This window comes from Felis catus, chromosome B2 (genome assembly GCF_018350175.1).
Source record: "Felis catus isolate Fca126 chromosome B2, F.catus_Fca126_mat1.0, whole genome shotgun sequence".
In the NCBI taxonomy this organism is placed as follows: Eukaryota; Metazoa; Chordata; class Mammalia; order Carnivora; family Felidae; genus Felis; species Felis catus.
Genome location: NC_058372.1, coordinates 116,311,816 through 116,323,942, shown reverse-complemented (window position 1 = coordinate 116,323,942; position 12,127 = coordinate 116,311,816). Strand labels below are relative to the sequence as shown.

The following is a 12,127-nucleotide window of genomic DNA, read 5'->3' as shown; positions in this document are numbered from 1 at the left end:
GCTGGTTGAGAAAGTGAGGGCATGAAAGAGGTAAGGAACAATGAATAGGTGTGAGCATCAATGGTGAAACTAAAAAGGTTGAAGATGATGTATTAAAAAGTGAACTGGAGAGTAAAGAGATGGTAGTCAAAAAGAGTATAGTTGACCTTGAGACTGTGGAGTCACTGCAGTTACTCCTAATGACAAGTTCTAGAATAGCACCATGGAGTAAGAACAAGAAACGTAGTTAAGGGAATGGAAAAGTTAATTTCATGGACATTAAAATCACCAAGAATTATTAGGAATAATGGTAGAACAATGATACAGAGGAAAAAATCTTCAGGGAAGGAGGTGGGTGTCCTGAGGATTAATAGAGAACATCAACGAGCAGGTGTAGTGGGCAAATAGATGGGGGCGTGAGATTCATAGCTGGGTGTTGTTATGAGGGAGAAAGGAGGATGATATGAAAGTGGCCATGAGACGCCTGCCTACCTTCATGCTCAGGCAAATGAAAAGCGTGAGAGAAAATGATAGTTACTCCTTGGGGGCGTATGTCAGGGAGGAGGAGTATGTCAGGGAGAGCTAAATGAAGAGAATACTAAGTGAACGGGGGAGAATATGTGGGGGATTTTGCTGAGTTCCGATCTTGAGTTCCAGAAGGCTCACTGAAGGGGTTTCCAAAGATGAGAAGTGGGAAATGGGTTTAGCAAATCTGATGTCCAGAGCTGTGTGAGGATTAGAGTCTGGGGAACTCTAAGTGGTGACATGGCAAACTTGAATTTCTTGAGTCCTGATTGTTCCAAGGTGGATGGCAATGATAGAGAGCAGGGTGTTAGCATGAACAGGACAACAGCAACAACAACGGCAATAACAACAACAACAACAACGAGCAGCTGGAATTCTAAGGAAAATGGTTAAATTATGGGATATCCAATCAAGACTAAAGATTTCAAGGAACATCCAGCAACACAACATGCTCAAAATAGCTACATTTAAAAAGCAGAACATAAAATGGCACACATGGTATTATATAAATCTTATTTATAAATGCATGCATTAAAAATGGTAGAAAATACCTAAAAATTTAAATGTTTATGTTAAATCTTAGATGATTTTTACCTTTTTAAAATATTTTTTATCATTTCCAAATTTTAATAAGTTTATTTGCGGGTGTAATCAGAAAAAAAGTCCTTGTGTATTTTTAAATAAATAGTAGTGCTCCCAGGTGTTCTTCTAAAATGCTGTTGATATTTTATTTCTCGACAAGAGCAGTGGCTTTTCCAATTATCAATTTTTAATCACCTTAAAAAATGCATAATATGGGTAAATGTTTTTTTTTCCTGCATGTTTTATTTCACACACATACACAATTAAGTTCCCTGCAATTTCTCTCGCCTCTGCACATGGTATCTGAGCATGTGTAAAGATAAATGAGCACATGGGCCTTCTTCACGGAAGGCTCAGGTAAATACCTGGCATATAGAAGTTTCAGGGTCACATAGGCTGCTGTGTCCATTACACTGACATGGAACGCAGGTACCCAGGGTTGGTCTAGGAGTATGGCTGCCTGGCTCAGATCGTAGTCGATAAAATCCTGGCATGCATGTCTGAAAGAAAAGGAAACCAATTAGGGCAGCCAAGTTATAAATCTTCGTTTAGCAATACTTGGGTTCTTCAGTGGTTAAAAAGGACTACTTTTCCCCTCCCTGCATTAAAGGCAACATCACTTATAAACACAAGTGCCAGTTTTGATTCCTAATGTGTACTTTTGTGTGATCCTTCAAGTGTACCGGTAGCATCCGAGACATCAGACCTTGGAAAGGAAAGCTGGCATTTGCATATACCACTCAGTCTGAAACAACTTCAAGTAGTCGTTTTTTGTTTTTTATTTTTTTTGAAAAATAGGTTTATTTTTAAATAAAATTGTCATTTGGACTAAAGAGAGAATTCCAATGTCTTTGACAACCTAAAATCTGCTTCTGCTGTGCCTGATGGATAACTAGCAAATGTCCAATGAGACTCAGGGAAATATTAAATAGAAAAGTGTCATGGTTGCATTATTTATATTGATATAATTTAAAGACGATAAAAGCAAGAAATTCAAAATTCTCCTGTCTTGGGAATATTAGGCCACCAATAAAATTTATCTTTCCCTGATCCATTTTTTTTTTCATTTTGCAATAAAAATCTGAGAGCAAACAGAAAACTGCTCGCAAAGCTGACATATGCAAAATCAAGACTTCTATCTTCATTCGGGTTTATTATGCAAATGTCTCAAAAACATCTCTGGCTTTCTGGAAGGAAGCCCACAGCTCTGAAGAGGTAATGAGAATAGTCTTGTGTTCCAGACTCAGTCCTCTTGGTATGCAAAGCTACTGCATTTATCAGATGTTGTTTGATTTAGGAGTAAAAGGTAAGAGTTGGTTTCAGATAGATCACAGTGAAGGTTATAAAGGGACTGTTTTACCACCTTGGCTATGTATGATTTTTTTCGTCACAGGATATCTTGTTCCCATTGATGAAAGAAAAGTGATTGCTGAATAAGCAGGAAAAAAATATGCATGAAGGACTCTCTAATGCCTCTGCATTCTTTTGGTTCTGGACTAGGTCATCCAGAGTGGAATATACAAAAAGCTTCCTTGGAAAAAGAAAAAGATCAATAGTCAGCACTCTCCTTGCTTATTGTGATTTGGATACAGCAAAAGTACCTCCATTAAGCATTTAATTAAGAGTCTCTTTGCTTTTATCCCAGCCTATAAGAAATTCCAAGAAGATTAAATAATGTCCCAGCTTCGAGCAATCCAGTAAAGAAAATCGGGAACAGTATTCAAAATATTTTGAGTCTCGTTTGTCTTGTGGTGGACTTAATAATATATTTTAATACATATTACATTTTAAAATTTAAATATAATGCATTGTCTTTATTCATATTATTTAAAATCAAGGTTCATATTGCCATTGTTACCAAATAAAGTCGAGGAATTATGGCTAATTCATTTAAGAAACTGAAGAAACAAGTCAAGGTGTATTGAAAAATATTTCACAGCATGAGTTGTTCCAATTCTTTCACATGTGGACTATAGAATAAAACTGGATTTTCTTTACATGAATTTCACCTTTGGACACCGATATAATTATTGTTATTTTACTGGTATATTTGTTTAGGGTGTAAGTGGTGTGTGTGTCAGTGTGAAAATCACACAAATTGAGATCTCCTAGCTCCACTTTAGCCCTCAAAGAAAAGTTTAAAAGAAATCTCAGAGGAAGAATAAAATTCAGAAACAGGAGTTTTCATTGAGGAATTATATGAAATTCAGTGGTATAAACTGAAAGCTGAAGGTGAGCACCACAGGTGAAGTTTACCATAACACACACCCAGTTTCTCCTGTTACTATGGCTCTTCCCAGGAAACATAGCAGGACAAAAAGGAAAACCACCCATAGTAGGAGTTTGAGCCTGAGCTCCAAGTGGAGCTCTGTGTTGAACCTTCTAGGCCGATCTTTGTGGTTTCCAATCCTGGCTGCACATAGAATCATCTGAGGAGTTTTATATACTGACACCTGGCTCCACCTCCAGAAATTCTTATTTAATTTAATTGGTGGAGAGTAGGGCCAGGGTTTAAAACTCCAAACTGGGTCTAATAAGCAGCCAGAATTGAGAATCATTGATGTGATCGTCATTCTCTGCTGCTAATGTTTGCCTTTTAAAGGCGTTCAGACTCTGGCTCTGTGGCACAGATGACTATGAAAGCCTTAATTTTACACGATAGTTTTGTCTGAGGAATACAGGAAAGTCGCCTGGTGTCACTGAGACATGCTTTCCCCCTCCCACAAATGAGCAGGTGTATTAACTCAGATGATTTCTGATTTTTCTTTCAGTGCTAACACTTGAGACAAATTTTATGTCCTGACAGATTGAATTTCTAAGAGATAGCAAAGCAAAAGAGACTATACAAGAGTTAGAAACTTAGAACACTTTTTCAAGGAACTGGATGTTATTTATTCCATCATAGTCCCCTCCTTTCTTGGATATTTTTTGTATTTATTCTTTCCACTTTTTGATATTTTTGAGGGAGTTTTTCCATATCAGATATTTTCTCTTCTCAGTGAGCGGGGGTAAAATTCATGAGAATGATTATGCTTGAGTCGGAACAAAAGAGGAAAGATAATAGCTACTTTTTCAAGTCCTGTCTAAAATCCTTTCTGAAACAAAATGGAGAATTTAAAAAAAGCAAATAAGTAAACACTGTCCTAATAGTATCTCCTTCTTTCTAACTCAAACTTTTCCAAAGCCTTCTTTCCATGTGCAAAAATTATTCATAGCTCAATCATCTTCTGCTGTCCTTCCATTTTTATTTTTATAATATGGCATCTCATCAAAATGTATGAATCACATTTGCACAAAAACGTGGGAGGAAGGAAACAAGGAAATGAAGACAAAGAGAACAGAGAATCTCCAGGTGCAGGGTTACACAACATCCCCATCTCTCTCCTCAGACCTTAACAAGAAAAACAGACACTTGTGCTGTTGCCAGTGGAAACACTATCTTCTGTCTTAGATGGGTTTTGCAACCAGGCAGTCCTTAGTTTAATCGTTGTTCACCGCTGACTACATATAATTTCACGCAGGTTTTGAACGCTGTGGTTGCAGTTTCCTCACCTCAAACGTAAGGATCTGGATAACATCCTAGTTGAGTATGCAAGTGCATCTAGGTTTTTTGAAACAGACTTATCCAAGCTCAAATCACAGTTTTGCTGCTTTCTAGCTGTGTGATTCTGGGCTGGGCTTCCATTTTCCCATCCACAAAATGGGGATCACAATACATACTCAATGTTGATGTAAGTATACCAGGAAATGTGCTTGGTATTTACAGGATCCATCCAGTAAATGGTAAGTTTTTTTTTTTTTTTTCTTTTATAAGGTTGTCGGGAGGATTAAATCAGATGATGTATGTTTAGTGCTTGACATATACTATATCAACATAGATGCCTCTATTCCAGATAATTTGTTAAACATAGTCATTGAAGACAGACTAAAAATAAAGACAACAGTAATTGTTCTACACCGCATCGGATCACAGAATATCAGTGTATACCACTTACCCATACCATATTCCTCAATAATTGTATGCACATGAAAACAGTCTTTGGATCTTCCACATACAACAAAAGTGGTGCAGGGCATCCCCAGAGATGTGCGTATGGAAGAAGAAAAGGCTATTTTCACTATTTTGTCTTGATTTTTGTGAGTTGATAATAGGTATATATTTTGGGGGGATTTAAAAAATTATTTTTAGTAGCCAAAGCAACAACTTCTGAACGGTGACTCAGTGGACACCAGCCATTCAACTGTGAGCCAGAAGCCTTATTTTACCATGAGAGTGAGGAGATAGATGCTGAAATGAACAACATATGATCCAGAGATCATCTGCAAATATTTGATTACCATGGTCTTCTTGCAGAGAACCACAGACTCAATGCTGACTATTTTCCATTTCTGCATATAACCTAACCTGAGTTTAGGTCTGTTTTGGTCAGTTGGGCAATAATATTAACTGAGACAATGGTGAGAAATAGCTTCAATAAAGGTAGTAAGGCCAATAGCTGTCACATCAACAAATGTGGTAAGGAAATTGGGTCTTCACTTCTAAAGGTAATCTGGTCTTTTACTTCAAATCATAAATTATAATAAGTAGGTATGTCTAGAACTAACATTTTCAATGAACAGGGCTGTAGCATCATAAGACTACAAGTAACAGATAAAAGGCGAAGTGTCTTCGCAATTGGCTATATTTTCAGCAGTAACTAACACTTAATTTTATTTATTTGCAACCACATTTTGGGTAAAAACATGAAATGAATAGCTTGTAAATGCAAATGTCTCTAGAATACCATACATTTGGCAAAAATATTGTAAAGGAATTGCTTTGTGTATTCATGACCCAAAGCATATGTTACTGGAATGGGAAGTATTATTTCAAAACTGTCCTTAGCTCTTGCTTTGATGATTAGATTTTATGCTTGGGTAATTACACTTTAGAATCAAGATGAATTATAAATAAGATGTATAATGGATTAGAGGCAATGGGATGTGGAGAACACCTCGGGCACCTTATTATGAGAGATAGGCCTTTATCCCCATAATCTCAATACTAAGGTATTACTGTAATTATTGTCTGTAAATAGGAGCTTAAGTGAAATTCACAGGACATAGGTGAAGCCCAACGAAGATGCTAGTTTGTATGTGCTCCTAGTTTCCTTAATCTTTTTCATTTATCATTTTCCTTATTTGTGCTAATAAATATTTTCATATAATGATGGAAAATTGCTAAGATTAATGGGAAAGTATGTTTTAGAATATGCTATTTAAAAAGCCTACCAATAACAAGAAGAATTTTTTTTATCGTTTATTTATTTTTGAGACAGAGAGAGACAGAGCATGAACGGGGGAGGGTCAGAGAGAGAGGGAGACACAGAATCCGAAACAGGCTCCAGGCTCTGAGCTGTCAGCACAGAGCCCGACGCGGGGCTTGAACTCACAAACTGTGAGATCATGACCTGAGCCGAAGTAGGACGCTTAACTGACTGAGCCACCCAGGCGCCCCAAGAAGAATTTTTAACATTTAAAATCTGGAGTGGAAGGTAGAATGAATTAAAATAATTTGCTACTCTACTAGCATTTTTATTTGTAAGTGAACAGCATTATTTTAAATAAATGCAGAAAAAATAAAGCTGTAGTAGCTTTCTCTTCAGGACAAGTAAAGGTCAATCTTGCCTACTTGCTCCATACTTTTTATAGCAAAATCATATTGCAGAATCAGAGAATTCTACAACTTCAAAGCCCAGTGTGTTCTTTTATAGATTGGATAACTATGTAACAACTCCTATAGCAATTAAATAATTGACCAAAGTCACACAGTAATGTTATAATCAAACATTTCTTGGGACAAAATTCTAGAAAAGTCTCAAGTTCTTTCTGTCTTGTACCTTTGAATCTTTTATGCTCATTGGAAAGGTAGCATGTTTTATATGTGCCACATTCACTGTCTCATTGTTCACAACTACACTGTGTGTGCATATGTGTATTTTGGTTGGTTGTGCATATAAGTACAATACATATACTTACTGGTATGTGTACAAGTGCATATATGTCTATGTAGGAGTTATGATTTAATAATGAGGTGGATTATTTGATTATTTATGATCAAAATAGACACATTCATATGACTATTGTCTTTCAAAACGATCACAAAGCTATTATTCTAAGGATGTTTCACAGATATTTGCAGTTATTCTTATGAAATTCTTCTCTGAACAATGTGGAATTTATATAATGGTAATTAAGTTGAATGACACTGCAGTTTACAATAGGGCTTTCACACGCATATTTTCATTTAAATCAATTCTCATGATAATTCTATAGGTAAAAATCCTCAGGTCCAGCAACAGGCAAGCAAATGCCCTGTCCAAGTGGTGAAACTAGGGAGGCTTCACTGAGACCAAACCCCTTTTCATTATAATAGGCTACATCTCAAGATATTTATATTCGTTATTTTTAAGTTACTTTAGTTTTGACCTGGTGCCATCACCTGCTTTAGGATTTCTCAAATCCTATTTACAAAAGATGCATGAAGTTTTTTCAAAGAAACCAGTATGTGGACATACAATGAATTATTCCATAATAATACTATTAGCATCAACCCACGTTGACTACTGCCAGGTAGTGTAAGAAATACTTTAGGTTCTTAGCTCATTTCACCTTCATAGGAGGCTCAGCTATTAAAAATATCCAACGAGGTATGCTGTGGGGACCAACCAATCTGCCTCCCTCCCCAGGAGGGAATGTGGGCTGTAGGGCCGGAGCAGGTCTGGAACAGCCCTCTCATGCCAGCTTTCGCTGGTTGCACTGTGGGGAGGCAGGAGAGGGTGAGTGTGGAGGCAGTTAGTGAGGGGCTTAGGGATTTACCAGGCGAAGATTAAAGGGGACTAGTAAATGGTGCAAGGTCTCAGTTCAAGTATATGGTGACGTCGAGTTTCAAACCCAGGCCAGTTTCTCATCCATTCCACCTCTTCCCACATTATACTCTTCCTATTAATATTTAATATTCACAAAAATGAAATAGACTTCCAGAGGATAAAGATATAGAAAATAGGCCAACTCTAAAGATAATCAAAGGAAAATCCCAGAGAGTAAAATAGGCAATTTTAGAAATATAATGACTGAATGACAGTGTCACTATTGGAACAGTATATGTCCTACTGAGAAGCCTATGTGAAAAGGAACAGTCTGCTATTCAGTGCCTAAGTTTTGTCACGTTCTACATAAAAACAGTTTTTCCAAGCCCAACATAATCCTGTCTCATAATCACTGCAGCTTAAAAAATGTCTTTAGCCATGTAGAAGAGATGCCAAGAAAATAGATCAGATATGCTAAATGTGACTTATGAAAACATTCTTGTTTCCTGACTATTCCGTAGGTTTCCAAATCTTAATTTTCATCAAATATTTCCCTCCGCATGTGATTCCTGTTTTTACGTAACAATAACACCACCCTGATCTTACCGTGTCTCACGCTGTGAGTGGAAAGTAAAAAAAAAAAAAAAGAATAGTTTACGGGTATGCATGAAGAAGTAAACCTGACTGCAGCAAAGACAGTTCTGGAAGTATTTCCATTTGGCTGGTTAAGTGAGTTGAGCTAATGCAGGTTAGTGGGAGCCAGCTTACCTCACAGGACAAACCGGAATAGCCTGGGGGACAATCACATCTTTCTATCAAACGAGCTGGAGGAGTCACCGCTGTTATGCGTCCTTGTTCAGCTACCTCCATCGAGATTTCAGAAATCCTAGAAACAGCGAGTGTGTGCTTGGATCACCACAGCAGTACATTAAACTCACCTAGCAAACACCCAATCCTACAGTCTTCTCAGGTTTTTGTCAATAACCTTGAGCTTGTCCTATTGTTTTATTAATTTTTTTAAAAAAATTTAAATGTTTATTTATTTTTTTTGAGAGGGAGGGATAGAGAGTGAGCAGGAGAGGAGAAGAGAGAGATGGACACAGAATCCCAAGCAGGCTCCGCACCGTCAGCATGGAGCCCGATGCGGGGCTTGAACCCTTGAACTGTGAGATCATGACCTCAGCTGAAATCAAGAGGAGGGCACTTAATCAGCTGAGCCATGCAGGCGCCCCTGTCCTGTTGTTTGAAAGCTGCCTAAATTCGACTTATTCCTGTATCTTTGCTTCCTCAAAGGCTGAGATTACACATTAGTAAAATATTCACATAAATCATAAGGCGTTTAGTAAATTAGATGTCTGATGTCCTGTTGAGAAGTTATTATGAAGATTTTTTTCTCCACATTTTAAAATGTGAGTGGCTTCAGGTAGACATGGCCAATTAATTAGACATTTATATTCCTTCAAACAGACAAACCAAGGTCATTCCCCATTAGAATATCTCCCGTAGTCACTAGTGAAATTGCTTTTAATTTACAACCAGCCCGATTTCTCCCTCTTGAGTCTCTGAATGTCCTTTCAAGAACTTTAGAAAACCATCTAGAAAACAACGATTGAGCATACTCTAATTAAACGCTGATCTCTTTCTGAGATAGAGTACCTTTCAAATTAGTTATTTTGTTAATTTTATTAAAGAAATCCTTCAAGTATCTTAACTCACCTTTCCTATTGGTAGAAAGGTCCTTATAATTGAAAACAGTATTCCTAGTAAAAATGTCAATACCCTTTACATTAATTTGAAATTATGCATTAAAAATATATGCAGTCCATAAACTCAGACTATTTCATGACTGACTAACTGGTAACATGAAATGTTCTGCAAATAAACTTTTAAATGAGAAAACGAATAGTTTTGCTTCACTAAAAGTCACCTCCAATAGCTTAAGGAGCTTGAATCATAAACTTTGTAACAAGCATAGGTAGGTTTTATTGACACTGAATTAGGCATGCACACTCTGACTTTGCTAGATTGTAATCTGCACCCTGAAGATCAGCCAGCCTTTACCAGGCACATGTTCAATTAAAATTCAGATTTTCCTCTCCCCTCCTTTTAGTAGACAAAGCCTTCAGATCTGTAAACAAACCACTCCCCTCCTGTAAGAAAGAGTCTACCTTTATGTCACCCTGGATTCTCTGTGGGAGTAAGAAGGTAACATGGTGTTTGTTCACAAGTCAGTTACTTTGACATTTTATGATATTTTATAACATGAGTTCCTAGCATCCTCTTCCCTTCTCTTATCTATGCATGCACATAACAGGCTAGTGAGTATTTAAAAACCAAGAAAAACTTGGGGTGTCTGAGTGGCTCAGTCGGTTAAGTGTCTTGACTTCAGCTCAGGTCATGATCTTGCAGTGTATGGATTCGAGCCACACATCGGGCTCTGTGCTGACAGTTTGGAGCCTGGAGCCTGCTTCCGATTCTGTGTCTCCTTCTCTCTCTGCCCCTCCCCCTCTTGCTCATGCACCTGTGCGCTCTCTCTCTCTCGCTCTCTCTCTCTCTCTCAAAAATAAATAAACATTAAAAAAATTAAAAACCAAGTAAAACTTGAATTGCATGTCAACAACAGATATTTGTGCAATACCCCTGGTTTTTCTCAGGAGATGAGAGAGGAACTGTTTTGCTTGAATCAGGGATTTGGCCAAACTCAAGCTTCTATTTAAGTGAATACCGAAATGCAAAGTTGTTACATCCTTCATATAAATGTAGAAGACAAAAGCAAAGAAATGAAAACCACAACGTCAGCACTGGACATTATGTACAAAGTCTCAAGCTACATGTAAAACTCTTAAACTCTCTGCTTCTGAGACTACTTTAAATTTGTAACTGAATAAAGACGCAGGGTTACGTATGTCCTAACTATTTTAGCGGGGGCTTTGGGGGCGGGAAGGTTCAAATGTATTTTTCACCTTTGTCACAACTCCACTGTATTAGAAACGTAAGGGCAAGTCCTTTGCTTTATTTGTTCTTATTGTTGATACACAATGGCTTTAGTTTTTATTGAGCCTAGAAAAAGTGATGTATTTATTTATCCTTAAGTTTCAGAAAATCATCTCTTAAACCAAAGCATTTTATTTAGGGAGATCTGTGAATAACGTGACAAGAGAAAGAGACTTGTGAGGGGAAAAGACCAAACAACAACAACAACAAAGTGGTCTTTTCTACCATAAAAGGTGGAAATGGTGTGAGGGAAGCAAAGAAAGTATAATGAAAGATGCATGAAAACGCTGCTTCTGTCAGTTCCACTGACAAAACGTTCTGTGCACTGCTATGTTCTCACTGCAGCATGGAGCCATTTGCAAAGTAACAATTAATTTCCACACTCACAAAGTTACCCGCTGTCTTCCATGAGACGGAAATGTGGCCTGGCTTCTGCCACCTGATTTACACTTGGTATTCTAAAATAATTAATGATATCACTGACAGTATATTTTTAGTACATGCTTTTTTTTTTATCATTTCACAGAAAATAATCTTAGACATGAGAAATGTAAAGAGAACACCATAGGGATACAGATATGAAAGTGAATTTTGGTCCTTGATTTATTCTCTAACCCAAAGGCCCTACTTACGGTACCTTCAGAAAAGCAATACGGATCTTCTCCAACAAAGAAAAAAGATGTTCTTCCATGTTTAGTATAGTTTAAACATCTGAAAGTTGCTATTTATATATTCATTGCTTTGCCAATAAAAGGCTTCATAACTGTTTTGTTTTGTTTTCCAAAACTGATCTACTACTAATTTATTATACAAGACTATTTCAAACATCTATTGAGTCCATATTTTTACAGGAAATAATAGAGAAACTGACATGCCACAGAAATTGAGACTATGTGTATGAACTCCATGCAACTTTCAGCCTCCATGGTAGGAACCTTAGCTACATCCGTGCAATTCCTCAGTTTATCTCCCTGGATAAGTTGTCCCTTCTACTCTAGGAACATGACCACATGTTGTCATTTTGAAATCTGGCTTCTCCATTATTTTTTCTTTATCCTGTCATTTTAAATGTCTAACTTGCTACAAACTCCTTTCCTTCATGGTTTCTAAACAAGTTTACTTCTCTTTGAGATTAAACCGTCACCCCTTGGCCTTTGACACTGTCCTATTCCTCCCTTTCACATTTATGTTCATGAAAA

At 37.2% G+C, this 12,127-nt stretch overlaps 1 protein-coding gene across 8 annotated transcripts in view; it reads right to left on the bottom strand.

Moving 5' to 3' along the window:
* LAMA2 (laminin subunit alpha 2) overlaps positions 1 to 12,127 on the bottom strand; it is a 623,859-nt gene that overhangs the window by 196,369 nt on the left and 415,363 nt on the right. For all 8 annotated transcript variants that reach the window (XM_045058020.1, XM_045058023.1, XM_045058022.1 and 5 more), the window contains 2 exons: positions 8,703 to 8,820; positions 1,452 to 1,586 (listed from right to left, as the gene is read on the bottom strand). In XM_045058020.1, coding sequence (XP_044913955.1) covers positions 1,452 to 1,586; positions 8,703 to 8,820 — 253 coding nt within the window. The remainder of the gene's footprint in view (positions 1 to 1,451; positions 1,587 to 8,702; positions 8,821 to 12,127) is intronic.